Source organism: Pipistrellus hanaki, assembly GCF_964339955.1.
Source record: "Pipistrellus hanaki genome assembly, chromosome: 1".
In the NCBI taxonomy this organism is placed as follows: Eukaryota; Metazoa; Chordata; class Mammalia; order Chiroptera; family Vespertilionidae; genus Pipistrellus; species Pipistrellus hanaki.
In genome coordinates, this window is record NC_140503.1 from 73,604,389 (window position 1) to 73,632,329 (window position 27,941).

Below are 27,941 nucleotides of genomic sequence, written 5' to 3' on the forward strand. Positions count from 1 at the left end.
TTAGAGATTTGTCCCTTTTGTGTTGAAATTTAATTTTTAAATTGTGGTAAAGTATACACAACATAAAAATTTACCTATTAACCATTTTTTAGGTGTACAGTTCAGTGGCATTAAATACATTCCCATTGTTTTGCAACCATTACCAATGCCCTAATATTTCCATTGCACCAACCATTCTTCTCAGGACATTGAGTTTTGTAGAAAAGGCAGAGGACAAAATGTCCAGGCCTCTCTGTCCCATTTGAACACATTCCCCAAAGCTGTGTGGGGAGGAGAGATGGGGAAAGGATGGCTGGGAAGTGGCTCATCCTGTCCGCCAGGATGGATTGTGGGAGGTCCATTTGCCCTGAAGAAAAGACCCCATTTTCCTGAAGGAGCTCAGACCCAGTCCTGAATACATTTGTTTTGTACAGAATGATGCAAAGTCAGTTATTTTGACTCTAGATATGGTCATTTATTAAGTTATGCCAACCTCGGCTGTCCCACAGAAGAAAGTCAGTCATAGGAGGTCTCAGTTTGATTCCCCTGCTGTGTGAAGCGTCTCATTGTTCTATTTATCCAGGGCAGGAAGCTGGAGATCCTGGTGAAGACTCCTGGAGGAGTCCCATTATTACTTCCATAGGAGACAATGCCCTGGGCCACATTGTTGCACACCATCGGGCCTCCGGAGTCCCCCTGTGGGTGATGAGAGGGAGGGACACTAAGCCAGGCCCCTGCACTTCATACCTCCCATGCTTGGGGCCCTAAGATCTGGCCCTCAGAGGAGGGAGGCTGGTGCAGGTGAAGAAGTCAAGCTCCTGGGCCTCTCACTTGTTAGATTTCAACCCTGGCTGTGGTGACTGTCTCTAGCTCAACCCAGGTTAAGGTACCTTGCCTTTTCCCACGAAAACACTGTAGGTGTATCCATTGTGTGTCCCATGCTCCTCCCCTTCCCTCAGAGACTGGGTTGATGGGAACCTCCCCCACTTTACTCTGGTCTGGCCCCCAGACAGGCTGTGGGGATGTAGTCTGTTCCCACTGCCCTGTTCTGTCCAGTCGCCACCCCCCCCCCCGCCCCCCGCCCCCGGTCTCAGGCAGATGCCAGTGACCTTACCAGGAAGGCAGACTTCCTCTCCCTCCGGTTGCCTACACAAATTTGTGTTTGCCCGTTGAAGGGCCCAAAGCGACGGCTGCATTCCTGATCCCTCTGCACTCTCAGCTGCACATCCTGAAGTGTGTCTGTCCTCCTGTTCTGGCTGACCAGGCCCCAGCCAGCCACAGTGCACAAGGACCCAGGACGCAGTCTGGTCTGGGATTGAGGCAGAGCCACTGGCCTCACAAATCGATTCCGTCTGGCTCTATTTTTCAGCTGGAGGGAAGAGTGCAGGCACTCAGGGAATGTCTATGCAGCCCTCACCCACCACCCCTGGGACTCTGCCTCTGCTTCCTCCTCCATGAAGCCCCCCACCCCCCCCAATGCTGGGAAGGAGCCAGCTCAGGTGGAGGACCAGAGGGTCAGGCAGGTGGTACCTGCAGTAACATGATGTCATTCTGGAGTCTCTGCTCACTATATCCAGGGTGGCGGATGGCTCTGAGCACAGACAAGCGCTGTTGGGTCCTTTCCTGTCTCCTGATGTTGTGGGCCCCCAGGATGACATTTATAGTTCTGCAAAGAAATGGTGGCTTAGGGGTAGGTATGAGCTGCATGTGCTAAAGTCCACCAGCTGTGCAGGGCAGGTGAGAACCCAGGGTAGCAAAACTGCAGCTGAAGAAAGTGAGGGGAGAGGAAGTCTTTGGGGTTGAGATCTTTGTGTCCTCTGCTTCTCTAAAGCCTTAAACTGGTGGTGGTAGGGGACACAGTGACCTAAAGGATAAATTGATAAATAGGATAAATTAATAAATAGCTTTAACTCATATTCTGAGTTTTAATGCATGCTTTTTGTGTCATTTTCTTCTCCAGAATTTATACTAGCCTGTTACCTGTCCCCCAGGACTTATCCCAACCTCTTCTCACACCTCTCCACCCCCCACTCCCTCACTGCCAATGCTAGAACTTTGCTTTCAGCCATATGTTCTCATGAACACTAATTCCTGGGCTGCTTAATATCCGCCGGAGAGCTCCTTAGTTGCTCACCTTCCATAGCAGTGAGCTGCTGTCATCACAAAGTCTTCTCGCACCAGGAACCCCCCACAAGCGCTCCGTCCCCCTGGAGATTGTATCAGGAGGTATGCCATGTAGGGGCGGGAATGGGGCCGGGCCTCCTGGCCTCCGATGATCTCCCCTGGAATGAAGTATTCAACACTTATCTCTGTGCTCCCTGAGAGGGCACTAGCGTGGGGTGAGGGCACTAGCGTGGTGACTTCAGAAAGGCAAGATTTGAGGAGGCTGCAGAGATGATGCAGGGAAAGGAAGATTAGGATTAGATATTGAGAATTGAGGTTCGCAGGGTACCACATTATTGGAGAGGCTTCAGGGTTTTATAGGAAACATTGCTGGGTCCTCATCTCAGAACTTAGCTCCCCTCCTTTCCAAAATAGAACAACCCTTGTTCCAGGCAAGGCCATTTGAGCCTCTCAGGTGGGGGAGAGCTTGCTGTCTGCAACCAGAGCCTTCTGGAGTGGCTTCTCCCAGAGGTTTCCTGGTATTTTCTCTTCTTGATCCTTCTAAGTCCAGCTCATGACCAGTTCATGAGCAGCACGGACTGCCTTTTAGGAATCTAGATATGACCTGAGGGGACTGTTATTGCATATCCTTGTCTCCTTGGCTTTGGCAGAGGGCTGCAGAAAAATTCATAGAGCAAAGTTACAGAGCACATTCTACATGCCAGGGACAATTCCAAGAGTTCCATGTACACTAACTAATGTAACCATCTTAGCAACTCCACGAGGTGGCTTTGCTGTTATTTCTATTTATAGATGAAATACCTGGGAACCGTGAATGCAGTTACTGTGCCCAATGACACACAGTGAGGAAGTGCTGAGGCTGTCTGGGCCCAGAGTCTATGGGATGGGATTGGGCCTCTGTGGGTTTGGAAGGTCACTCACCTGCCCCAGCCCCTGCGGGTAGGAGAAAGGCCACCAGGAACAGGAGTTGCTGCATCTTCCCAGGAAGGCTGACCAGTCAGATGCTGCTGGTGCTTCCTCCTGCCAGGCTTTTAATCCCCAAGAGAGGAAGGAAGGATAGGGTGGGAACTTGAGGGTTCCCATTCCAATTTTTCTGTTGGTGTAATAGGTTTCATCACCCTCGACTGGCAGGAGGTTCGTCTACAAACCACCAGTGACCTGAGGGAAGGCAACACTGGATCTCCCACAGCCGCTGAGTCATGTTCAGCAGAAATGGGAACCAGGGCGCAAGGAGAGAAGCTTTGGGCATGGCATCACAGGACCCTAAACCCATCTAATTCAATAATATCCCAAGAAGGCACAGAAGCTGCTAGCTGCCTACGACCTCATTTCCTATCCCTCTGGGATGGAAGCCTGCCTGAACTCACCCTTTGGGCCCTGGCCACCTGCTGAAACCCTGGCTGCTCCCACCTCTTTCTAGAAGCTGTCAAGGCAGATTGAGTAGCTTTCTGTGGTGGGTGGGTGGAGGGTGCTGGCAGAGAAGGAAAATGGAAGCACAAGGCTGTGCCCCTGATGGCAACTTTCTTAGGTCACTTGAGCCTGAAGGAACTCTCAGTAAAAGGTAGGACAGTTGAGGTCTTCTGTTTGCTGTTTCCTCCTCAAGGTGAGAACCTTTGTGTCTCAGAGGGTTCTCTGTTTGAGAGCTGTCTGAACCTGGCTTGAAACTTATAAGATCTTATCCAGGATATGAGTCCCATGATCCAAATCCCCATTCTCTATCCAGGGATGGGGATGATTTAGAAGGTACATCCTTGCTGTGCTCCCTATAATAACATAAATCTAAAGAACTGAAGCCACTCATTCAACACTGAGAATGAGATCCAGTAGAGTATGGCAGAATAATACAGTGTGTTAAGTCAGGTTGGAGAGCAGAGAGGGCATTTTAACCAGGGGAGACATATGGACAATTTCTGGAATATCACATGGTCTATTTGACATTAATTGTAGTGATTGCCTTATAATTATTCTTTAAACTGTACCTTTATGTTTTGTGCACTTTCATATGTGTTCTAGAGGCCTAGTGCACAAATTCATGCACCATTGGGGTCCCTTGACCTGGCCTGTAGGATTGGTCTGTAACCCACTCTCTGACATCCCCAGAGTGGTCCCGAATTGTGAGAGGGTGCAGACCAGTCTGAGGGCTGGGTAGAAACATGGGAGGTTGGTCAGCCAGGGAGGGATTGTGGGAGGGCTCCAGGGCATGTCTGGCCCATTTAACTCAGTTGGGATCGACCTGACCCCAGCAACAAGCTAACTTGCTGGTTGGAGCGTCTGCTCCCTGGTGGTCAGTGCACCTCATAGCGAGTGGTTGAGAAGCCTTAGCATATCATTAACATATTATGCTTTGATTGGCTGAATAGCCATCTGGATGACCAGACACCTAGCATATTAGACTTTTATTATATAGGATATTTTGCAATAATTTTTTTTTTTTAAAAGTCTGTTTGTCAAAGAATAGAGATAGAGAAAAAATTAGATGGGAGGAGCAGTATGAGAGTAGATGGGGCAAGCAAGTTTTTAATATTTCTATTTTTATTTTAATAAAATTATAATATTTGTACTAGTAAGAATGTGATATGCTTCACAATACCCATAGCTAGTTATGCCTAGGTTGGACTAATTCATTACATTTCTGTCAGTTACAATTTTTTTCTCCTCTGGGATGTTGGGACATTAACATAGGCTGTTTCCCACCTCCTCCCTGTGGCCCACATGCCACCAACAATGCAGTTCTTCTCGGAAAGCAGTTGCCAGCTGATGCTGGGTCACTTCCCCTTTGATGCTGCTCTAGTCAACCGTCATTTAGCTGCCCTTGGCTCAGTGGGAGGCTGTGTACTTCTGAGGGATCCTGTACATCCTCAGAACTGCCTTAATATCACTCTTTGAAGGACATTTTGGAAGCTCTGGATAGTCATATTTTTTGAGTGTGCTCTTTCTACCTTTAAAAAAGTTTTCTATAAAACTGTGTGCATGTTAGGCCTGCAGCCTTATACCTCTCACATGTACCACATCTCTTGTCTGCATCCTTTTTTTCTGGTGTTTTATTCAGTCTTGTGTTTTGTGAGGTGTGTGGTGGGCAAGGTTTGTGTAAGTGCACTAAGATAATAAAATCTCTGTCACTGTATCCCTGTCACTGAGTGACATATAACTCTATACTGATGTCTAACCTGCTTTTGCCTTAAATATACCATTCTTCCCTATGACAAAATGTAATTTATGTCATAACTTTATAGTTCCCATAGTGTTTGATCATATGTAATTAAAAAAAAAGGTTTTAATTAATTTTCAGAGAGAGGAAGGGAGAGGGATAGAGAGAAAGAAACATCCATGATGAAAGAGAATCATCCATTGGCTGCCTCCTGTACACCCCCTACTGGGGATTGAGCCAGCAACCTGGGCATGTGCCCTGACTGGGAATTAAACTGTGGCTTCCTGGTTCATGGGTTGACACTCAACCACTGAGCAACACTGGCTGGGTTCATATGTAACTTTTTAAGCGAATCCCCAAATTAGTGCTAGACATTGGCATTGTTTCTAAGATTTTATTTTTAAACAAATCTATAAGAAATAATCTGGTCCAAAGTTCTTGGTGTGGTTGATAGCTAGGTAAAAGACTCCTTTATACTTTTTTTAAGAAGGAGATTTATATACAAGATATGAAAATGCCATTTTCTCAATGTTCAACTGAATTTGAGTGTAATTACTTTTGTAAATTCTTCCTAACCAGAAAAGTAAAATATTATTATTATTATTTTAATTTGCTTTGATTAGTTGGTGTGCTTTGATTTTTCCAATGTTTATTTAGTTTTTCTTTAGTTAATATTCTTAGCCTAGTTTTATTTCTTTTTAAAATTTTTTTAGCCTAGTTCTCTAGAGCAGTGGGTAATACAGCTGTGAATGGCTTGCATAATCCTATCTAATAAAGAGGAAATATGCTAATTGACTGCCCGCCCTCAAACATGGTAGTGCCCACAGCCACAAGATGGCGGCCCAGTCCCCTCAGACAATCTGGGCGCCTGCCTTCAGAGTCCTCCAGTCTCCTCAGCTCCCTAGCTGCCCATGGCTGACTTGAGGCATAGGCAAGCCTTGGATGGCAGCTGCCCAGCTTCCCAGGGCCAGCCCAAGACTCAGGTAACCAGGGCTGGCTGAGGCTTGCACTGCCGGCAGTGGCAGCAGCAGAAGTGTGATGGAGTGTTGCCTTCCCCTGATTGTCGGGTTTCCTCCCACCTCTAAGGGCTCTAGGACTGTGAGAGGGGGCAGGCCAGGCTGAGGGACCCCCACCTCCAGTGCATGCATTTTCATGTACCAGGCCTCTAGTACATACATAATACGTTGTGCCATGTTTTACCAATTCCCTATATTGATTCCAATTTGGAGTCTATTATTAAATAACTAGAGGCCCAGTGCACAAAATTCATGGATAAGTGGGGTTCTGAGGTGGGTGGGGGAGACCAGGACATGATTGGCCCTCCGGGCAGGTGGTGGGATGCCATTGCAGGCCTGGAATTCGGATCCGTCCTGCTAACATTTGTGCTGGTTGCTGGGAGTCACCTGGCAGCCACTTCTATATCCTTTCTTCCTTGCGGAGCATCTAAGGAAGGGAAGTGGCTGTGGTGCCTGAGGTCGACTTCCAGAAGGCTGGCAGCACTGCTGTTGGGATTGTGCTGATGGTGTTGGTCCATAGGTGCCTGGCCTGTTCTTCGGAGATTGGACCTGCAGGATAACTGAGGGAATGGCTGCTACCAGGCCTGTGGGCTGCTGGGATGGGTCTGTCAGCTCAGCGGTACTCCTGTTGTGGAAGCACAGTGACCAGCAGGGGGCAGGTCCTGCATTGAGCGTCTGCCCCCTGGGAGTCAGTGCGCATCACAGTGACCGGTCATTCTGGTGGTTCTGGTTTTTCCTGTTCTTTGGTTGCTTAGGCTTTTATATATATAGATTATGTGATAAGTCCCTCTGTATGCACGCACATACACAAACACACACACTTTAGATCTTCCATAGAATAAAGGTTCTAGAAATAAAAATCATTACATCATACAGGGAGGAATAAATTCAAACATACTTAGAGATCATTTTAAGGAAACATATACTGTCAAGAGCAGCCCTGTCTTCATTATGCTCAGTCATTATAATAGTTTTTCTTCCTAATGTATATCATCCTATGTCAAGTACTCTCATCAGATGTCAGGGGAAGGCATACCCACTAAGTGCTGTCCTTCAAGGCCACACACCTTGCCCTTGGGGTTGGGTACCCATGGACTCTCTGCTGCTGGCTCTGCCTTACACCTGGGCCCCAGGGAGCTCCTCATGGGTGACTGCCTGGGGCTCCATTTCTTTTGTGTGATGGCTCCTTCTGGCGGTCATGTTAGACTGAAGTGGCCCCTTAGCTCCATCTACCCTTTCACCTGCTCTGCTCACACATGCATTCAGCTCTTCTCTCACCTGTGCTTCTGCCAGGGCTGGAACCCCAGGAACACATGGCACATGGCTGTAGGGATGGTCTAGTGCAGGGGTCTGCAACCTTTAAGACATAAAGAGCCACTTGGACCCATTTCCGAAGGAAAAAAAAAACAAAACCTGGGAGCCGCAAAACCATTGCGACATTTAAAACAAATATAACACTGCATATATTGTTTCTTACCTTTATGCTATATACCGGATCGTGCAGTTAGCTGTCAATCTGAAGAAAAACAGGACTTTTTTTACTTAACAATGTAAAATATATTTTTGCAAATTAATAGCTAATTAAGATATTTAATTTACCTGGTCAATGGGATATTTGCTCCTGAACCTCAGTGCACAGTGTCAGCACATCAGGGCTGTAAGACGTTACCTTCATTTTCACACAGGCTTGCAAGTTGTAGGAGCCGTGGTAAAGCTTCAAAAGAGTCGCATGCAGCTCTGGAGCCATAGGTTGCCAACACCTGGTCTAGTGAAAAATGAACTTTCCAGCTTACACTTAAGTATGCTGGTTTTTGTTCCTCATATACTTGTGGTTCATTTGCTATTCTTTTTAAGGAAGTTGTTTTTCCTTTTGATGTGGGCCCCACTTGATTCCTTGTTTGTGCAGCTGCTGTGAATTTGTTGTGTTCTGTCACTCCAGCCATCGGTGGTGCTGTTTGGAGGATACAGGCTCTGACAGAGGGACATCTGGGTCACAATGAACTGCCTTGCACTTGAAATGTGGCATTTTGTGGGTTTGCGGGCTGAGTCTAATGCCCCCTACATGTTCTGTAACTAAAGATAAGGTTGCCCTGGCTGCCTCCTCCCTCAGTGCCTGACATGAACTGCACTGAGTAGGATTGGAAAACTCAGGACAGGTAGATGTTCATTTCACACTGTCATTCTGGAATCAAACACAATCAGGCATGTGAAATTGTATGTGCAATAAAGAAAAAGCACTGAGAGTTTAATTATTTTAAAGACAAAATTTCCTGTGGATTCCAAATACAGACCTATTTGTGTTAAACCGATCTGGCTGGTGAATGAGAGGAACCAGGAATTTTTAGAGAAAATTTCTCATCAAGGCAAGTGTCCCAATGGCAGAGACAGAGCCTTTTTGTTCCTGCCACAAAAGATAGAAGGACATTTGATCTATTGTTGGATGGCAAAGTGGTACTTTACAACTATGCAGCTTGAAGCCCTCTGGCTCACAAAGGTGCCATAACCCAGGTTGCCAGCAGGGGGAGGCAGGACTTGTGGCCAGGCCAGGATGAAAGGGCTGAGCTCTAGGGGGATGCTGGGCTGGAAGGCACAGAGCTGATCCTGCCCAGGTGGGAAGTAGATTCTGTGTCTTCTGATAGGTATCAGGTGGGCTGGCAGTTCAGGTGAGGAAACAATAGAGGAGAATTCAAGCTGGATACTCAGAACTGTGGTAAGTAGGTGTGAGAGAGGCTTGCTCAAAATAGGTGGTCTGGGTGGGGGGTGGTGGTGGGAGAAGAATCTGGTGTCTGGTCACTCAGAAGGAAAACAGAGCTGGGAAGGTCGGCCAGGGAGGAAGGAGGTTGACTGAGTTCAGTGCTGTCCCAGGGCCGGGGAGGGAAATGGGACCATCATAGCATCTGAGCCTCCTGAGAATCCTGCTCCCACAGGAGAGAGAGACCCTGGAAACAGGAAACAGTGCCCATGGCATGGCCTTCTGGCTTCTAGATCCTAGAGTTATTTTCCTTCAGCCAACTTGTTGGGGAAGAGGGGGATTAATGATAGTATTTGGCTTAAAGAAGATAAGAAATTTCCGAGGCCCAAAGAGGACCATTTCTTGGGAGAGATTTTTTTTTTTTTTTTTTAATAATGGAGCTTAGAATCAGGCCTTCCAGAGGGTTAAACACCAGAGAAGTGTGCTTGCAAAGTGAATGAGAAACTAAACTGTGTGGGGTTTAGGGAGGATGGAGGCTCCAGGGAGAAAGGAGGAAGCAAGCCCAGAATTGCCAGCAGAGGGCGTGTGGAGCAGTGTTGTTGACTATTGAAAGGAGTTCACTGAATAAGACTTCTGTGGCATTGGCTCTAGAGATGTGCTTATTATGGCCCTGTACTCTACACTGCCCGCCCCATGGGATTCTTGCCTCTGCCCACAGATGGATGGTCAAGCCAAGAGGAAGGCCAGTCTCACGCCTGCTGTTAGAGGCTCTTCAGTGTTCTCTGTGTCCAGGGGAGGAAGTCTGAGACGTTCATGAAGACTCCTAGAGGTTCTTTTCTCCACAGGAGAAAATACCCTGGGCCTGTTGTTAAACATGAGGGGGCCTTGGAGTCTCGCTGTGAGCTGAACTCCCTCTGGACTCTTTGGGGTCCTGCCTTTTCTGCCGCACAGGGGCGGGTGGTCTGTGTTTGGGCTGTGGGGGGATCTGGGCCAGGGCCAGCATTGTTGTCTTCTTTGGTCCCTGGCTCCAGCTTGACCCATGCCAAGATTTTCTCTTGAATATTCAGGGACACTCTGGGGATAACACTGTTGTGGGTGACTGATTCTTCCTTACCTTCACCCCTGACCCACCCAGGTGAAAATATCAAAGTCCAAACTCTCAGGATGAGGCACAAAGAGATGGCTATTCCCCAAGTTCCATCTCCTGGGACTTGCCAAGGTAAATGTTGGAAACCTGATCCCAAAGCCAGTCTTTCTCTTCTCTATATGTCCTTCCCAAATCTGGTGACCTTGCTGTAGTATCTGGGGAAGCATGGCATTCATTGCCCATCACTGTGTGTGGTCACTTCCACCTCCTGCAAAGTGGTTGGTAGAGTGCCATCTCCACCATGCCCTCTGTCCTGGCCTCACCCATCCTCACCACTGAGCAGGCTGAAGGGCTTCACAGACAGTGGTGTCTGGACCGGGACACCGAGGGATACCTGAATCACTGGGACTGGTTTGGTGGCCAGGATGGAAAGGAAGGAAGGAAAGCGCTTCATGCAGTTGAGGGGAAACAATATGGACTCATAAGAGTAAGAACAGCAGTAGTAGCATGTAGTAGCATGATGTCATTTGAGAAGTTCTTAGAATTATACTGAGGGTGGAGGATGGCTCTTTTCACCAGGATGACCTGCTTCGTCTTTCCCTGCTCCTTGATGGTGTGGGCTCCTAGGGAGATACTGATTGACCTGCACAGAGAGCAGAATGATGAGTGGGGCAGGAGGCAGAGTCATAGGAGATATAGCCCCAGAGTCATGAAGGCAGGTGACAACAGAGGGAGGGCTTGGGCTAGGGGAAATGGTGGCTGAGTGTCTCAGCTTCTCACTGACACTGAGGTTAGGGAGCTGGGAGCTCACTTTCTTGCACTTAAGAAACATCACAAAATTGCTTAAATTTCCATTTTGACCCAAATGCATGCATTCCTGGTTCACTGTTGCTTTATTTGCCCAGTGTGGTCCCTTCCTCTCTTCTTAACTATGTTACTTTGCTCTCAACTCTGAGCCCAAATCTTATCTATTTCCCAGCCTCTCATTGCCCCAGTCATGATCTCAGAGGGCTTCTCTGAGTTACCAGGACTCTGGGGAGCTGCCCTGGGCTGCATCCTGTAAGGAAAGGATAGGTTCCCTGTAATGGTCTTAGAAGTGATGAGCTGTCAGGACCAAATTCACTCACAAAAGGAAACACCCCATTTAGGCCGTATAGGAATGGGACTTGGCTTCATGTCCCCCAGTGATCTTCCCTGAAGGTTAAAGCTTGAAGGCAGGTGACTGGCAGTGTCTGTGGTCAGGAGGGAAGGCTTAGAAAGGAGATGATTGAAGTGGATGGTCTAGGTGCCCTAGAGACAATGGAGGGAGGATCTCTTAGATCCTCCTTTAGCCCAGAAACTTTCTCTGAACCTCAGGCCTCAGGAACTGCCCTCCCTATAAGAATGGGGGTACAGTGCTTCTCTCCAAGTCCTCCTCAGACACAAGGCCTATCTTGCAGATGGTGGAACAGGACTCAGTCTCCTTGATGCTATGAACCTGTATTGACACCTGATTTGTGCTGTTTCTAATAATCTATCCATGAGCTCATGGAGTTGGATTTTCTTTTTCTTTTTTTTTTCAAATGTTATTTGCATAAAATTTTAATAAAAATCTCTTAGTGACTTATTTCAGGTGTACAACATAATGATTTGATATATCAGGGTGTGGAGTTGGATTTTCTAAAGTCCTCTTGTCCTAGTGCTTAATACATCCTAGGTTCTCAGTAAACATTTGTTGGCTGCATGAATGATGGACTCCAATTAGCTTTTGCCTGATGTCTGATGGGATTCAAGGCCACAGGGATGAGGAGAGGGCACAGCCAAGAGAGTGGAGCAGCAGAGGGCCTGGGAAGCAGGGGAGGTGGGGCTGGACCTGGGCAGCTCAGGCTGGGGCAGAGCCAAGGCAGCCAGGTGCTTGTGTACAGTCTTCCAGCCACATCTCAGGTCAGTCTCGCCTTGCTCCTCTTCTGGGCATGGCTTACATTCACTTTCAAGATGAGTAGGAGACCAGGTGTGGTGAGGGATTTTAATAACTTGTCTTTTGTATGCCCTAGCCCCGTGGTCGGCAAACTGCGGCTCTCGAACCACATGCGGCTCTTTGACCCCTTGAGTTTTTAGCAAAGGTCAGCTTTGGAGTACCCTAATTAACTTAATAATGATGTACTTACCTATATAGTTTAATTTTAAAAAATTTGGTTCTCAAAGGAAATATCAATCTTTGTACTGTTGATATTTGGCTCTGTTGACTAATGAGTTTGCCAACCACTGCCCTAGCCGGTTTGGCTCAGTGGATAGATAGAGTATCAGCCGGTGGTCTGAAGAGTCCTGGATTTAATTCCAGTCAAGTGCACTTATCTTGGTTGTAGACTCCATCCCTGGCTCCGGTCGGGTACATGCAGGAGGCAACCAATAGATGTGTCTCTCTCACATCAATGTTTTTCTCTCTCTGACTCTCCCTCTCCCTTCCACTCTTTTATTTTTTTATTTTTTATTTTTTTTGGGTAAAATTTTTTTTATTGGAAAACAAATATACAACTTGGAATGGATTTGAGGCAAATTGTGCCATAAGCAGATTTTCTTTAAGTGGCTAAACAAAGTTTAAAAAGCAAGTAACAATAAAAGAAAATGTTTCTGGTACAGGACCAGCAGTACAAAAAAATAGTGTACGAGTACCTGGATAATACACCCATTTTGCAATAGTGCAACTTTTAAGTACATATTGTTGACTGTCCATAGTCCATGCAGAGTTACAACTCCACACTTCAACAACAACATGCTGACAGTTCCTAAAGAAAACTACTTAAAAAAGGCATGACCAGATGTTCCCTCATTTGACCAACTCCATCTAAGTTTAGATGTGCAGAAGGGCTTAGATATATCCAGAGTAAGCCACATGCAACATGTTACTTGATCAATTTTCTAAAATAAGGTTTCAGGACAATAACAGTAAGATAAGGGAAGAAAACATGGAGGAATGAAGTCCTAATTACTATACATTCATATTTTTTTGACAGTAGGGGAAACCTTTTACAGATAAGTTACAAACAAAGAAAAGGCAAATAAACAATTTTGTACAAGAAATTTAACACATTCTGTACAATAACTTCACTTTGCTGTCATCATTTGTACAAACTCTTCATAGTTTACTTGACCATCACCATCAATATCTGCTTCCCTGATCATTTTATCAACCTCTTCATCTGTTAACTTCTCCCCAAGGTTTGTCATCACATGGCGAAGCTCTGCTGCACTAATATAGCAATTGCCATCCTTATCAAACACGCGGAATGCTTCTCAAATTTCTTCTTCACTGTCTGTGTCTTTCATTTTTCTTGCCATCATTGTCAGAAATTCTGGGAAGTCGATTGTGCCATTACCATCAGCATCCACTTCATTTATCATGTCCTGTAACTCTGCTTCTGTGGGATTCTGCCCAAGAGACCTCATTACAGTTCCCAATTCCTTTGTTGTTATAGTTCCATCACCATCCTTGTCAAATAGTGAAAAAGCTTCTTTGAATTCTGCAATCTGCTCTTCAGTCAGTTGGTCAGCCATGCTGTAAGCGCTACCGGTCTCCGAGACGCAACTACACAACCAGTCAGCTCGCTCGCTCCACTCGGACTAATCCCCTTCCACTCTTTAAAAAAAAATCAATGGAAAAATATCCTTGGGTCCTGAGGATTAGTAATAATAAAAAAAAATCCTCAAAACAAAACAAAACCAAACAAAAAAAGAAAACTTGTCTTTTGTAGTTTCACAATGCCTTTTTCTGGAAAACTTATTTTCTGGTGATAAGAGAGCAGCTAACAACTGTTAGACCTTTTAATGCACACCTTTCACATGGCCATCCTTGTTGAGTGTCTATCCAGCATCAGACTTGTTAATCTGTGGGATGGACCTGGCATTTAGGAAGTTCCTGGGTACAAATGGAGGAAAAGTTCCTGCCTGTGCTGGGCAGAAGGGTCAGAATTTGTTGGAGGTGGTGGGGCTCAGGCCCTGGAATGGGGATGATCACTTACCAGTCATACCTAGGAGGCAGGAGTGGGGCGGGAGAAAGACCAACAAGAACAGGAGTGGCAGCGATCAGACTCTCAAACCCCAGAGGGAAAGTAGGGGAGAGTGAGGGAAAGGGGGAGAGATCAACCAAAGGACTTGTATACATGCATATGGGCCTAGCTAGTGGCCATGGGCAATAAGGGGGTCGGGCATGTGTGGGGAGGGGTTTGGGATGGGAATGGGGGGATGAGGACAATTATGTGATATCATAATCTATAAAATTAAAAAAAAAAAAAAGAACAGAAGTGGCTGCATCTTCCCCAAATGCCTGCCCAGGTCAGAGCTGCTGATATTTCTGGTGTCTAGACACAAACCCCTGAGGGGAGCAGGGAAGTGTGGCTCAGTGACTTCCTGCACCTCCTGGACCGCACCCTTCTAGTTTTGCTGGGTGTTATCATGCCAGGTGTTTGGGGAAGTTCTCAGGCTTGGTTCAGTGACAATAGCATTGCCACCACACTTTCACTCCCACTGCTAAGCCACAAGGTGCAAGAAGGAGTAAGAATGTGAGGGCCTTGGGTCAGCCAGCAGGGGGCTGGAACCTCAGAATCCCTCAGTGACTAAACCAAGCTTGTTTCCATGTCTGGGCTCTTGGCTCTTTACCATGCTGATGAAATCATGAATAATCATTTACAGGCCAGGTCCAGGCACATGGGAGACATGGCTCCTGTCCTTGAGAAGCTGACATCGGCTGCAGTCCACTGAGAGTCCATGGCCAATGGCTAGGCACATATGCATGTATGAGAAGAGAAGGGCTATGTGGGGAGGGGTTTGCTCGGTGGTGTGAGGTAGAGGGTGGACTTGCCTGAGGACCAGATGGCCTGCACACACCTAAATATCCCAAACAGTAGTTCCCTTTCCTCTATTACCACCACTTCAATTTCTTATTTTTGGAATATTTAGCATTCTCCCTTGTAGATGTAAATATTGTATGACATAGGGGGCCTTTATTACTGCACAATTTTGAACAGAAGTCCTGGAATTTTATTCATTGGCTCCAGAGTTCAGAGAACCCTGTCTCTGATGTCCCTAGCCTAGCAGTTACATATATCTGCAAACACATTATCCCAACGCTCTCACCAGTGTGACCACAGAGGGAAGAGCAATGGAAAGGGAGGCACTAGGAGTTCTCAACAGCCCAACCCCAGTTCTGTGCAAGGAGCAGCACCTGATGAGCACATAGAAGAACTGTGGGAAAACATGCCGAAGGATCAGGGATGATGATTTCTATGTGGTGGAGGTCTTGGTAATTTTCATTTTCTTATCTACATGTTCCATGTTTAACTATTTTGCTGTGATGAGTATGTACTACTTTTTTTTTTTATACCCAAAAGACATTTTTCCACAGTCAAAGCACACCTATCAATGACAGATGTAACAAAGTACTGCTTTTTCCCCTGTCCTTCTGAAGTTGAATGTTTTAACATGAAATTCCTGTTCTTAATCTAGTCATATAATAGAGATTTGGATTTCCTTTCAATACTGAGACACACCCACACACAATGGGAGGTGAAGAGAGACTGGCTGAGACCGAGATGAAAGAGCAGCATCAAGGTCAGTGTTGGCTGCAGGTGGGTGGGCTGCCAGGACACCAGGGGCTGCACTGGGCTCTGGGTTCCCAACAGGGCTGTGCCAGGCACTGGAGCTGGGCCTGGGAGTAATGAAAGGCCTGCTGACCTGACCTTCTCAATCTGCTCTGATTGGCGGGGGAGGGCTGCACGGGATGAGCTATATCTTTCCATAACCTTCCCACCCATTGCTCTTTGGGTGGAGAAGTGGCTTCATATAGGATCCTCCATTTAATTTCCGGATTCCTTTATGCTGCATATTAGCATTGGGGCTGCATGGGGTAAGGCAGTGGTCTGCAAACTCATTAGTCAACAGAGCCACATATCAATAGTACAATGATTGAAATTTCTTTTGAGAGCTAACTTTTTAAAACTTAAACTTCTTCTAATGCCACTTCTTCAAAATAGACTCGCCCAGGCCATGGTATTTTGTGGAAGAGCCACAGTCAAGAGGCCAAAGAGCCACATGTGGCTCTCGAGCAACAGTTTGCAGACCACGGGGGTAAGGTACAAGTGCGGCTTGAAGGAGGGCAATATGGATGAGATAAGAGGGTCTTCTAGAAGAGGGTCAGTTTTGGGGGACAGATGTCATCTCTTTTCCGATAGAGCTTACATTAGGCCTGGCAGAGGAGCTGGCACTGGGAGGAGTATTGAGAAGGAGCTGGGAAGAGGTTGAAGGTGCGGTTCCATGAAGCGGGAAGTTCTAACAGCTGGGAAATGTGAACAGATGGCTGTCATACACACAGCAGGTAACTAAGACATGTTTTGGTGAATACAGGAGGATTCAGTGATGTCCACTCTAGAGGATGCAAGTTTATTACGTGTCTGGCAGCCTCCCCTAACTCCTCTGCAGAGTGCAGTTCTGGCCTGTGCCCCAGAGGAGACGAATAGGTCAATACTGTGGTGCTTCACTCTGGAAACGTTTCATTGTTCTTTCTATCCAGGGCAGAAAGCTGGAAATCTTAGTTTCAACACGAGGAGGTTTTCCATTTTTCCTCCCAAAGGAGACAATGCCCTGGGCCATGTTGTCACACACGAGGGGGCCCCCAGAATCGCCCTGTGGGCAGAGGGAGGAAACACTGAGCTGGGCCTTCTCCTGGCCCTGTCCTCCCTGCTGTCCCCGGGGTGTGTGGTCCCTGTTAGGAGCTGTATGGGAGATCAAGGTCAGGGTAGGCCTTATCCCCTCCTTAGGTCTGGGGTTTTCCATTTGACTCTGAAGGTCTCTTTTCCCCCCTCTAGAAAGCCTTTGCCCACCCATAGCTGTGGGACAGCTTCTCTGCTCCCGGGAGAGACAGAACCAGAGATTGGACGGTGGAAAGGCAGAGGACATAGGGCTGCGGCCAGTTCCCATTGCCTCAGGTTGCCTGCAAGCTTGTTTGTGGCCAGGGCCGGGCCTGGACAATGCTGGAGATCTTACCTTAAAAGTAGACTGATCCTTTCCTGGGTCCCCCACACAGATCTCTTTGGCTCTGTTGAAACGGTGTCTGTAGCAGGAGACACACTGCTTGTCTTCTTGGATTTCCAGCTCTACCTCATGCAGTGTGGCTGTGGAGGTGTTCAGGTTGAGTCGCCCCCAGCCGGCCACTCTGCACACCGTCCCTGGCTTCACCTGCTCTCCACTCCTGGGCAACCTGAGGAGGCTCACAGCGGCAGTCTGGGTGGCGTTCCTCTTCAGCTGAAGGCAGAGGACAGGAATTTTCATTGAGCAAGGGCCCAGGACACCAGGATAGTCATAGCCCTGGGACAAGGGAAGGGCTCACACTAGGAGAGACAACAGGAAGGAGGTCACAGGAGATGAGAAACCCCAGGCTGAAGGTGTGCAAGAGCCAGTGGAAAGATGAGCCCTACCTGCAGCAACATGATGTCATTGAATTTGGGATGATAGTTTGGGTGGGGGATGGCTGTTTTCACCGGGATGACCTGCTGGGTCCTTTCACGCTTCTTGATGTTGTGGGCACCCAGGATGACTGTGATGGACCTGTACATCAATAGCCAGGGATGTGGAGGCACAGCAGATACAGTACAGGGGCCAGGAAGGGAAGAGGGCAGCTGGGGGCAGTGCAGGATTGGAGTGGAGAGGGATTCTAGGGGATGGGGCGGGGAACTGAGCATGCCTGTGCCCTGTGCTTTTTGGCAGCTCAGGCCAGGTGTCATTTCCTGGAGCAGTGCTTCGGTGCTCAGTCACACCCTGAGCTTGCCTGTCTCTAAGCAAAATTGTGAATTTCTCACATTTGTACCCTGGTCTTCAGGGCACAACCTCGGTCTTCTTCCTAAGCCCCTTTGATCAGTCCCTCCAGTCTTCAACAAGCCACTTGCATTGACTGGTCCCTCTGCCCAAAACTGACCTGTCCTCTGAAGTTCCCCTCTGTGCCCCTAGGTCTTTAGCCTTTGAGATGACGGTTCCCTGTGAGGTGTCTGCAGAAGGGTGGGCCCAGGCTGTGCTCCTCACCTTCCCCAGCAGTGAGCTGCTGTCAGCACAAAGTCCTCACGCACAAGGAAACCCCCACATCGTTTTCTGTTTGAACTCCTGATCCGAAGAAATGCCATGTAGGGACGAGAGTGAGGCTTGACCTCATGACCCCCGATGATTTTTACTGCAAGAAAAAATCTACTCTGCCTGCTGTGCCCATGGAGCCAGAGGCTGGAGAGGGGGAGACTGGGATAGAAAGGGGTGGGTAGGACTTGGATGGCAGATAGTGATTTCTATAGTCATCAGCCATAACCAGGAAGACGTCCTACAGGTTCCTTGGGCAACATTCCTGGCTTGCTATATGACCTGACCCACAACTGAGATACTCCCTCTGACAAAGAGAAGAGCAATCCTTTCATTCCTCTTGCAGCTGTGCATGTGGACAGTGGGACTTGTGTCTGGAACAAGAAATTTCATGCCTGTACATCCTGGAAAATTCTTTCTGCCATGCTCCATGGGCCTTTCTCCTTTCTTTCCCCCAAATTCAGAGCCATTACTGGTTTGTACCATTCAAAATATTGTGACTGAAAAATTACCAGAGAGAAGTTGAGATCAAACCAGCCTCAGGGGACCAGGATGCCACCAACTCTGGGATCAACTGGCTCCCCAGCTTCTTTACAAAACTTGGAGAAGGGGGTGGAGATTGAGGGAGATTTTAAGATATTGAGTTAAAACGTTAGTGTGCCTTGCTTTGATTACAGAAGCCTGCCCCTTTCGCCTAGCTGCGATTTACTGTGGAATTATTTCTCATTTCAAGCGTCCAACCTTCTTTCAAATGTCTGAAAAAAAGCCCACTTTCCAGATATCAAGGAATGGGGAGAGTACCCATGTGTTTTCCTCAGGAGCAGCCATCTGCCCTGCTATTCCTGTTGCGTTTTCATTCAGCATCAGTCTTGCTGGTCTTTGTGGGAGATGGGATCTAGTGTTGAGAAAGTGCCTGGGGGTGGACCAGGGCCAGGGTGTGTCTGAGTGTAGCATGTGAGCTGGGCGGTGCCCATGTCACGTGCCATTGGGCTTCTGGTGGTGGTCAGTCACTCACCTGCCTGTGCCATGGGGGCCAGAAGAAAGGCCATCAGGAGCAGAAGTGGCTGCATCTCCTCAGGAAGCTGTCAGGTCAGAGCTGCTGGTGCTTCGTCCTGGTCTGCTGAGCCCAGGGTTCTCTGTGGCCTTTATCACACACGGCTCTCTCAGTAACCACATAAGCACTGGTTATGGTCACCATTGACTCAGTGGTGACTATGCCAGCTGGAAACATGAACCACAGGCTATAGATAGGGTGGTTCCTGATGCTGCATCAGCCAGTAGGAGGAGTCTGAGCCCCAGGAACCCAAATCTCATAACATGCAAGGATCCCACGTTTCCTTGGCTCTCTCTTGACAGTGAGGGAATTGTTTATTGAGGTTTCCATTTTGTGAGGGTCAGCAGTATTGCCGATGAAGATTTCTTGCTTCTGCTGGAGGAGACAAAAACATCAGTGATCAGATAATGATGGTGAGGGCTGTGGGTGGAGGGATGGACAGAATGGTATGGCAGTGATGCCGAAGTGGGCTTGTTCTAGTGACAGAAGAGCTGATGGCTTACCAAAACCAACAAAAACATTTATTTTGCTCAGAAATCTGCATTTGGGCTGGGTTTAGTGTGGATGTCTCCCCTCAGCTCCCCTTGATGGCAGAGGAGGCTTGAAGCTTTGAGCCTGCCCAGTGGTTGGTGCCAGATGTCTGTGGGCATGCCCATTCCCCTCTGTGAGGGCCTGCCATGCAGTCTCTGCATAGGATTGTTCAGTGTTCTTTGCAGCATGATGGTGGCTTCCGCAGAGTGAACCTCTCTTCCAAATTAAACCTGGAAGACATATTCTTTTTCTTTTTCTAGGCTTTTGTAGCCATATGGTATATTTTCTGCCTTATTCTACACCTTGGGGGCAATCAAAAGCCCTCACCTAGATTAAAAAAGAAAGAGCATTGCAGTCATGTAATAGAGTCTTTGGGATGGGTTGCAGTCAAAGCAGCGCACAGTCTGCCCTCTGCTGAAGCACATGTAGAGTCAGTGAGAGGAGCTGAAACCACGGACCCCTGTAAGCCGCGGTGACAGCCTTTGGAGAGTTGGGGTCTTCTCTGTCCAAACCACGTGTATGAGGATGAAGGAGGGTTGACTCTCCCAACAATCACTCTTTTGTGAAGTGGTAATGAATACCAGGAAGCCAAATAGTATTTTCCCAGCACTGTCCAGAAGACTATTACATTTCAAATATCTTTATGCCAAGCTAATATATGCATTAAATTTGATTCCAATAAAAATATCATTTTTTCTTTCAGTGTTACACAAGTTCTAGACAATTTCTAAAATATATGTGGAAAATAAACATGCTTGAATAGCTCTGAGAATTTTGACAAAAAAAAAAAAAGACAGTAAAGGAGAGGGTAAGCCTTATATATTAAAAACATTATATAAAACCTCTTTCCTTAATCCTATATAATAAAAGGCTAATATGCAAATTGTCTCCTTGGGTGGGAGTTTGACAGGCCAGAAGTTTGACCAGCCCAGCCCAATTGGCCCAATCAGGGCAGGCTGGCTGGACCCCACCCATGTACAAATTCATACACCAGGCCTCTAGTACTATAATCACTATGTGCAGTGACAGATGGGTATTACACTTTTGGTGATCACTTCATAAGGTATACAAATGATTAATCACTATATTGTGTACCTGAAACTAATATAATATTGCAGTATTACAGTATTACAGTATGTCAACTATAGTTAAAAATTAAATTTACAAAACAAAAGATAAAAGAAAAAAAAAAGAACACATTGTAAAGGCCATACTACATGTGTGAAATAAATTTAAATGGTAAACTCCAACCCCCCCCCCCCCAAAAAAAACCAAACAAACAAATAAATAAAACCTCTCTCCTGATTCATGAGTAGACAAAGGACCATTAAACAGAGTTGAAAACCTAGAAACATTTCCAAGTACATAAAGATATGTAATTTATAATGTGACATTTTAAATCATTGGGAAAAAGATAGACTTTCTAATCAATGATATTGGAACAACCAGAAAATATTTTTTCTTTGTTTTATTTTCCAATCAGAGTTGACAAAGTTTCTTTTAAAAGATATTAAGTTGGAGTCATATTTATATAAACCACCAAAATGAAATACAAATAGATAAGACATTTATATATCCTATATAATAAAGAGCTAATATACTAATTAAACCAAACAGCAGAACAACAGTCCAGAGGACATCCTGGATGAAGCTGGGGCTGTGAGGGCTGAGCCTCTTGCATGAATTTTTTGCTTTGGGCCTCTAGTACAAAATGAAACCATACATGCACAACAAATAAACATGGATGAATTTCTTTATAAACTTAGAAGCAGTAAAGCCTTTCTAGCAATGAGTCTACAAAAACTTTAAAAGAAGTGATTGATAAATACATGTTGATATGAAAAAGTAATTTTTACAAGTCTCCACTTTCCTGACCACGTGAGCCTCCCTAATTTGTATTGGAGTATGCACAGGCAGGAGCTTTTGGTAACAATAGGGACCATGGGATCGTCTGTCCAATCGGATGGGTGTTCAGAGGCAGATTCTAACTGCAATTAGCAAATACATTGTAGGATTGTCCTACCATTTGATTCTGTACAACTGTGAATTGGTGAAAATGGGATGTCCAATGGCGGAAGTGGAGGATACCTTTCCCAACTGGGTGCTGGGGGTAGGGTTCTTATGATAGCTTTAGAAAAGGAATTTTCTAAGACTTGCATGGGCAAATGAGTGAATTTTATTTGCATGGAGTTATATCCCTCAGTTGCAAAGTTCTCATTTCCTTTAAACTGGTCCTGGAAAAGGTGCAGCTGGGGGTTCAGCAGAGCTAGAAGCAAAGCCAGTGCCCAGAGGTTGCATTCCACGGCAGAGTGAAGTCCTACAGAGCACCAGGCTAGTTGTAATCCATCAGTTCGCTGTTTGTGGGCCATGGGGGCCATGCAGGGGAGCAGGCCCTCTGTCACAAGAGAGCCAGGAGCAAAAGAGGGCGGGAGAAGGAACTCTGTTTTCCTGGGAACTTATGTAGCTCAGATTTGGTGCCATTGAAGGGGCCACATCTATTCTGGCTAATGATCTGCTCCCAGGTGTGACTGACAGTAACCACCTTTCCTGCATTTAGACCTCACTGGGCATGATTCTATTCTTTCATGGTCCAGTTCCTTCCCCTAGGATCTGTGGTAAACAGACCTGGAGAGTGCGAAACTACAGCTTTCTGGCACACGTGGCATGCCTATATTATCAAGCCTTACCTTTGCTCCGTCCCTGTCAATTAATTAACAACTGGTATAATTATAACAGTATTACAATGACATTCATGTCTGCTACTTTGACTATATTTTAAATTTTATTTTCCAATTACAGTCCACTTTCAATATTATTTTGTGTTTGTTTCAGGTGTACAGCATAGTGATTAGATAAATTATATACTGTACAAAGTGTTGCTCCCAATATTTCCATTACCCATCTGGCACCTTATATAGTTATGATAATATTATTGACTATATTCTCTTTGCTGTACTTTGCATCCTAGTCACTATTTTTTAACTGCCAATTTGTACTTCTTAATCTTTTCAGTTTTTTCCCAGTCCCCCAAGTCCCTTATCCTCAGACAATGATCAATCTGTTCTTTTTATTTACGGTTCTGTTCCAATTTTATTTGCTTATTAACTTGTTCTTTAGATTCTACATATAAGTGAAATCATATGGTATTGGTCTTTCTCAGTCTGACTTATTTCCCTGAGCATAATACCCCTAGGTCCATCCATGCTGTCACCGATTATATCTGCTGCTTTTATGGCTCATGGAAATGAGGCTGCCGTCCTGCCTGCTCCCCACCTGCTGCCCTCTCCCCGAGGTGAAGAGGATGCGCCAGTGAACAGTTGGGGGCTGCACGTCTAGAAACGAAAGAAATAAAGTCATTTTCCAAACCCCGCATGCTGCTTGCTGTTCTAGAGACCCAAGTGATTAAAACAATTAAAACAGAGTGTAATGAGCAATAAAAATAAAACACAAATACTCCTGTGGGCTCTGGGCTCTGTGGGTTCCTGTGAAGGAGGGAGAGGAAATTCCATTCAGATAGAAATCAACACTGTCAGCTTCACTCGTGTTCAGGTGTCAGAACCTGTATTATGTTCACTGTACATTCCCAATGCCTGGCACTTATTCACAGAATTTGTTCACTGATGGATGGAAAAACTGTGCTTTCTAGTTCTACTGCGGATAGCAGCCCTTTCTAACTCAAAAGGCAGGTGGAGCCCATGTGGCCTCCCTCGCCGCAGCCTGAGCCTTGGGGCCAGCAGTGAGGAACAGGCTGCAGGGGACTCAGGCTCCTGAGTGACAGCAGTCAGTGGACTCTGAGCACATGGTAGGGACCCTGGGCTGGATGTGAGAGTGAGATATGGGGCCAGGTGTTCTGCAGACACCCTGCCACCCTGTCCTCCAGTGCCCTTCAAGGGGCCAGCACAGGTCTGGTCCCCCGGTCACCCTGTGCCAGGGCATAAGCTGGGTGGCAACTCAGTGACCAGGCCCTGCTGGAACCTGGACACTCTGGGTGTCCTAGGTGGGGGGGATATGGGAGAGCAAGGAGCTCAGACCAGTGTGGTCTGTGGGGTGCAGGGGTTGGTGGACTCTGAGGATGTTCAATGGTCAGCAGGAATGGGAAGAAGGAGACTGGAGGCCAAGCTAGGCCCTGAGCTCAGAGGAGGGCAGAAAAGGGGAGGGAGAGAAATTCAGCCCAGGAGGGAATGAAGAGCTTCTCAGGGTTTCCCCTGCTTCCTCCACTCCATCTCTCCTCACCATCCCCCAGGCTTCCAAAACCTGCCACTCCCTGGCTGTGGGAGAACAATGTCCTGCTCAGGAAGGCCCTCCTCTCCCCAGTGTGGTGGGGCTTCCTGAGCTGCAGCCCAGGCTGTGCCTGCTTGGTGCCCAGCACCCACAGTGCTAGTCCTTTCCTCTCAGCACATAACACAGAGGAAGAAGTAAGATCTTCACACCTAGGCCAGGACCTGAGAGATTCATGTTTTCTCCTAATGGTGCAGAAGGGTGGGCCCTGCAAGTGCAGGTTTGGCCAAGAAGGAGCTGGTAACTGCTTTGCATGAGGTTTGGGGTGGCGGGGAGGGGAAGAGGGGGATATAGAACAAAGAATTGTGCTATTGGCCTTCTGAGCACAGAATGAGGGTCAAAGAATAAACAACAATCCAGCTCTTCCTTCAGCTGAGAGACATTTATTCAGTTGCTGGCACCACCTCCCTCCTGTCAGTGGTCAGTGTGATCCTGGATTACTTCCAGAGAAGACATCTGGGTCCTGCAGTTCGAGTTTTCTCATGGTTTCTCTTATCCAGGGAAGGAAACTGGCGACTTTGGTGTAGACTTCTGGTGGTTTCCCATCCTCGCTTCCATAGGAGACAATGCCCTGGATCTCATTTTTACACAGGAGCGGTCCCCCAGAGTCCCCCTGTGGAAAGAGAGAGGAAAGGTCTGAGCCAGTTCTTCTTGCCCTGCCCTCCTTGCCACCCCAAGTCCCTCTCAGATAAGGCTGCCTAGCATGGTTTCCACCTTGGAGAAAAGCATGCAGGCAGGTCCCCAGTAGTCCCCTCAGTCTGGACATTGTCACTGCTTCACTTTACACAGGTAGTAGTGGCTCCCTCTGCTCCCCCAGGACCCCAATCCTATGGCTGTGAAGGTGCTGCAGGGCTGTGGCTGCAGTCTACTGTGTAAGGACCTGAGACAGGCAGGTGGGGCTGACACTATTTACCAGCTCTGAGGAGCCACCAGGTATAATTTCTGCACACCCAGGGAATAGTGATCTAACTGCATTGCCCCAGCTTTCCAGAGTGTTACAAATCCCCCCGCCCCCGCCCCCGCCCCTGGGTGGAGAATTGTGTTTGGAGTGACCAGAGGCCTGTGTATGCTCTTGGAGATCCTATTTCTCTCTGCTCTGGTGGCTCCTCCTTTTCTTTCCAGGGAGAAAGATCACAACCTACAGTGAGAAGGATTTCACTGCCCTGCCTGGGTCCCCAGGTCCTGAATCTACCCTAACACCCATCACCCAGTACCAAACTGGGCAGATGTTCAGCATCACCTGAAGGGAAGCCTTATTTTCTCTTGGGTTCCCCACACACAGTTGAATGTTCTTGTTGTAATGGTTAAAATGCCTTTTACACTTCAAATCCTTCTGGAGGGTCAGCTCTACCTCCTGCAGAGTGTCTGAGGAAGGACCCTCACTTGTGACCTCCCCCCAGCCGGCCACAATGCAGTTATCTCCTGGACTTGGCAGGTCCTTGACCCTGGGCAGTTGGAGGGGCTTCACAGCATAAGTTTGCTTGACGTTTCTCTCCAGCTGATGGGGAAGAGGCAAGGGAGTCCAGGTCAGCTAGTGGTCTCTGAGCCTGGACACCTAGAGACCCTTGAGTCACTAGGACTGGTCAGGTGGCCAGAATGGGAGGAAAGAAAGGAACAATTCACAGAGAGAGGAGATACAATGAGATCCCAGAGCTGCAAGAGCAGCACGAGGTTTCCTCACCTGCAGTAACATGATGTCAGAGGAGATTTTCCTCTCATTATAGTTTGGGTGCGGGATGGCTCTTTTCACCAGGATGACCTGTTGGGTCTTCTCCTGCTTTGTGATGTTGTGGGCCCCCAGGGTGACAATGATTAACCTGTAAATAGAACAGAGTGGATGAGTGTGCATGTGTGTGTGTGTGTGTGTGTGTGTGTGTGTGTGTGTGTGTGTGAGGCCTGGGAGGGTAGGTAGAGTCACAGCAGATCATCCCAGGAGCCATGAAGGGCAAGTGGCATCTGGGCAGAGCAGGGCTACAGACTAGGGATATCAGTTCATAGGGTCTAGGGGTTGAGTGACTCTGGTTCCCACTGACACACAGAGTAGGGCTTGTGGGAGCTCTCTTTTTCCCTCAGGAAATGTCATGAAATTGCTTGCATTTCCATTTTGACCTAATGCATGTGCTCATGATCCACCGCTGCTGTATTTGCCGAGTGTGGTACTTCTCTTCTCCATGGTGTTACTTGCTGTCACTTCTGACTCTCAGGACCCAAAGCTTACCTGCCCCATTTCTCAGGCTCTCATTGCTCAGTCATGATCTCTGATGGCTCCTCTGGTGAGTTCTCATGGGCTTGAGTTACCAGGAAACTGGGGAGCTGCCCTGGGTCTTAGGAGGTGTAGCCTGGCTGCAGCCTCTCACCTTCCATTGCAGTGAGCAGCTGTCAGGACAAAGTTGTCTCCCACAAGGACACCGCCACACCAGGATTCCTCCTCTTCATCTTTAATGTGAAGGTAGGCCATGTAGGGCAGGGAGTGGGGCTCAGCTTCATGTCCCCCGATGATCTCCCCTGAAGGAAAATTCTGTTTTACTTGAGTGCTCCCCGGAGTCCATCAGGCAAGCATCTGTTTGATGCTCATGCGCTGGGCACTTGGGAGCCTAGGATGGCCTCAAGCTGGGAGGGAGTTCGGGTATGGGGGAGACTCAACTTTCTAGTCTGGAAAAGGGAAGAGTAACAGGCTGGGTCTGTGACTTGGCCTGCCACATAATTGCAGGTGAGAATATAGGTCTTAGGAACAGAGAAGGTCTGAAGCATCCTGAAAATTCCTCTCCTGACTTTGCTTGGTGTTGGGTGAGCTTCTGAGGTGCTGTGACGTCCAGGGAAGTGTGCTTTGCAGTATCCAGGACTTAGGCTTAGGGATCTAGATGTTGCAGAGCTGTCCTAGGGCCTGACAGGTGGGGAGTTGCCAGTGTTTGTTAACTGCCTGGAAGGAATAACCCCCAATGGGCCTCTGGAGGAGGGTTGGTAAGGACAGTGCTCTGGGATTCTGGAAAACAGACAAGTTTGGGGCTGCCATCCTCACTGGCTCATCCTTTAAAGAAACTGCTAAAGGCCTGGGAAGAAAATCAGAGTTTGAGAAAGGGACTGAGGAACCTTCAGATGGAGCAGAGGAAGTAGGAGTCTTATGGGGATGGTGACCCTACCAACTGTGGAGTGCTGAGCTCTGGGCTTCTCTCCTAAGCAGACCCTGAGGACAGCACCTGTCTCATCACAGGCATGGAAGCCAGGAGTGCTCTGCCCTCTGCAGTTTCCCAGCCTCTGCCATGTACTTCTAGGAAGTTCCACTCTCCACAAGGCACAGGTAGGACTGGAGAGGACATTGTGCCCACTGGCTTTTCTTGAGAATAGGCTTCTGCCCTGTCATTTCTGCCTGTGGCTCATCCAGCTCATGTGTGTGGGTCTGAGATGGGATTGGATCTGGGGTTCAGAGCATTTCTGGTGGAGAGCTGGATCTGGGATGTGCAGAAGGGCCAGCAGGTCTGTGCCCACTGTGGGATGGGTTGTGCCTGTGAGGGTGGGGATGGTCACTCACCTGCCTCCGCCCCGGGGAGTAGGAAAAAGGCCAGTAGGCACACGAGCAGGGGTGGCTGCATCTTCCCAGGAAGGCTGCTCAGGTGGGAGCTGCTGCTGTTTCTCTGTGCTGTCTGTTAGCGCCCAGAAGAGGAAGGAGGTGTGGGTGGGCTCTGTGACCTGAGTCCCCCTCTGATTTTGCAGTGCTTAATCTCAGAAGGCTTTCTGTGAAGCATCTCCACCCCCAGGCCTCCTGCCTGATGATGGTCTCTGGGTGATTGTGTGAGAAGCATGCAGCTACCACATCAGTACCCACAGCTGATGACTCAGAGCAGATATTAGAGTCAACTCCAGCCCCAAACAGAAACCCAAGGGCACAAGGTGGGGCCTGTGGTATGTGGTGTTGATCAGTGGAGGTACTGGTGCCCAGA

At 47.6% G+C, this 27,941-nt stretch overlaps 3 protein-coding genes and 1 pseudogene across 6 annotated transcripts in view; all 4 read right to left on the minus strand.

Annotated features, from left to right (window-relative positions):
- LOC311610225 (mast cell protease 4-like) overlaps positions 1-27,941 on the minus strand; it is an 87,718-nt gene that overhangs the window by 34,194 nt on the left and 25,583 nt on the right. The gene's annotated exons all lie outside the window — the stretch shown is intronic.
- LOC311610216 (cathepsin G-like) lies at positions 436-19,210 on the minus strand (the record flags this gene model as incomplete). Of its 2 annotated transcripts, none has more annotated exons than XM_084861237.1 (5): positions 436-675; positions 1,094-1,348; positions 1,510-1,645; positions 2,114-2,261; positions 3,025-3,151. In XM_084861237.1, the coding sequence occupies 5 exons, from the start codon at positions 3,077-3,079 to the stop codon at positions 496-498; spliced, it is 774 nt and encodes a 257-aa protein (XP_084717363.1). In that variant the 3' UTR covers positions 436-495. The 2 variants fall into 2 exon arrangements, with proteins under 2 accessions (XP_084717363.1, XP_084717364.1); XM_084861238.1 differs by lacking the exon at positions 3,025-3,151 and adding an exon at positions 19,156-19,210 and having other exon boundaries at positions 437-675.
- Positions 12,497-13,653, minus strand: LOC311610282 (calmodulin-like; annotated as a pseudogene). Its single transcript has one exon. The product of its transcript is annotated as a calmodulin-like (transcript).
- LOC311610206 (granzyme B(G,H)-like) lies at positions 24,372-27,762 on the minus strand. Of its 2 annotated transcripts, XM_084861213.1 has the most exons (5): positions 27,533-27,741; positions 26,361-26,508; positions 25,685-25,820; positions 25,244-25,501; positions 24,372-24,616 (listed from the first exon to the last, which is right to left on the minus strand). In XM_084861213.1, exons 1-5 carry the CDS (start codon positions 27,591-27,593, stop codon positions 24,425-24,427), a joined length of 795 nt encoding a protein of 264 aa, XP_084717339.1. In that variant the 5' UTR covers positions 27,594-27,741; the 3' UTR covers positions 24,372-24,424. The 2 variants fall into 2 exon arrangements, with proteins under 2 accessions (XP_084717339.1, XP_084717340.1); XM_084861214.1 differs by lacking the exon at positions 25,244-25,501 and having other exon boundaries at positions 27,533-27,762.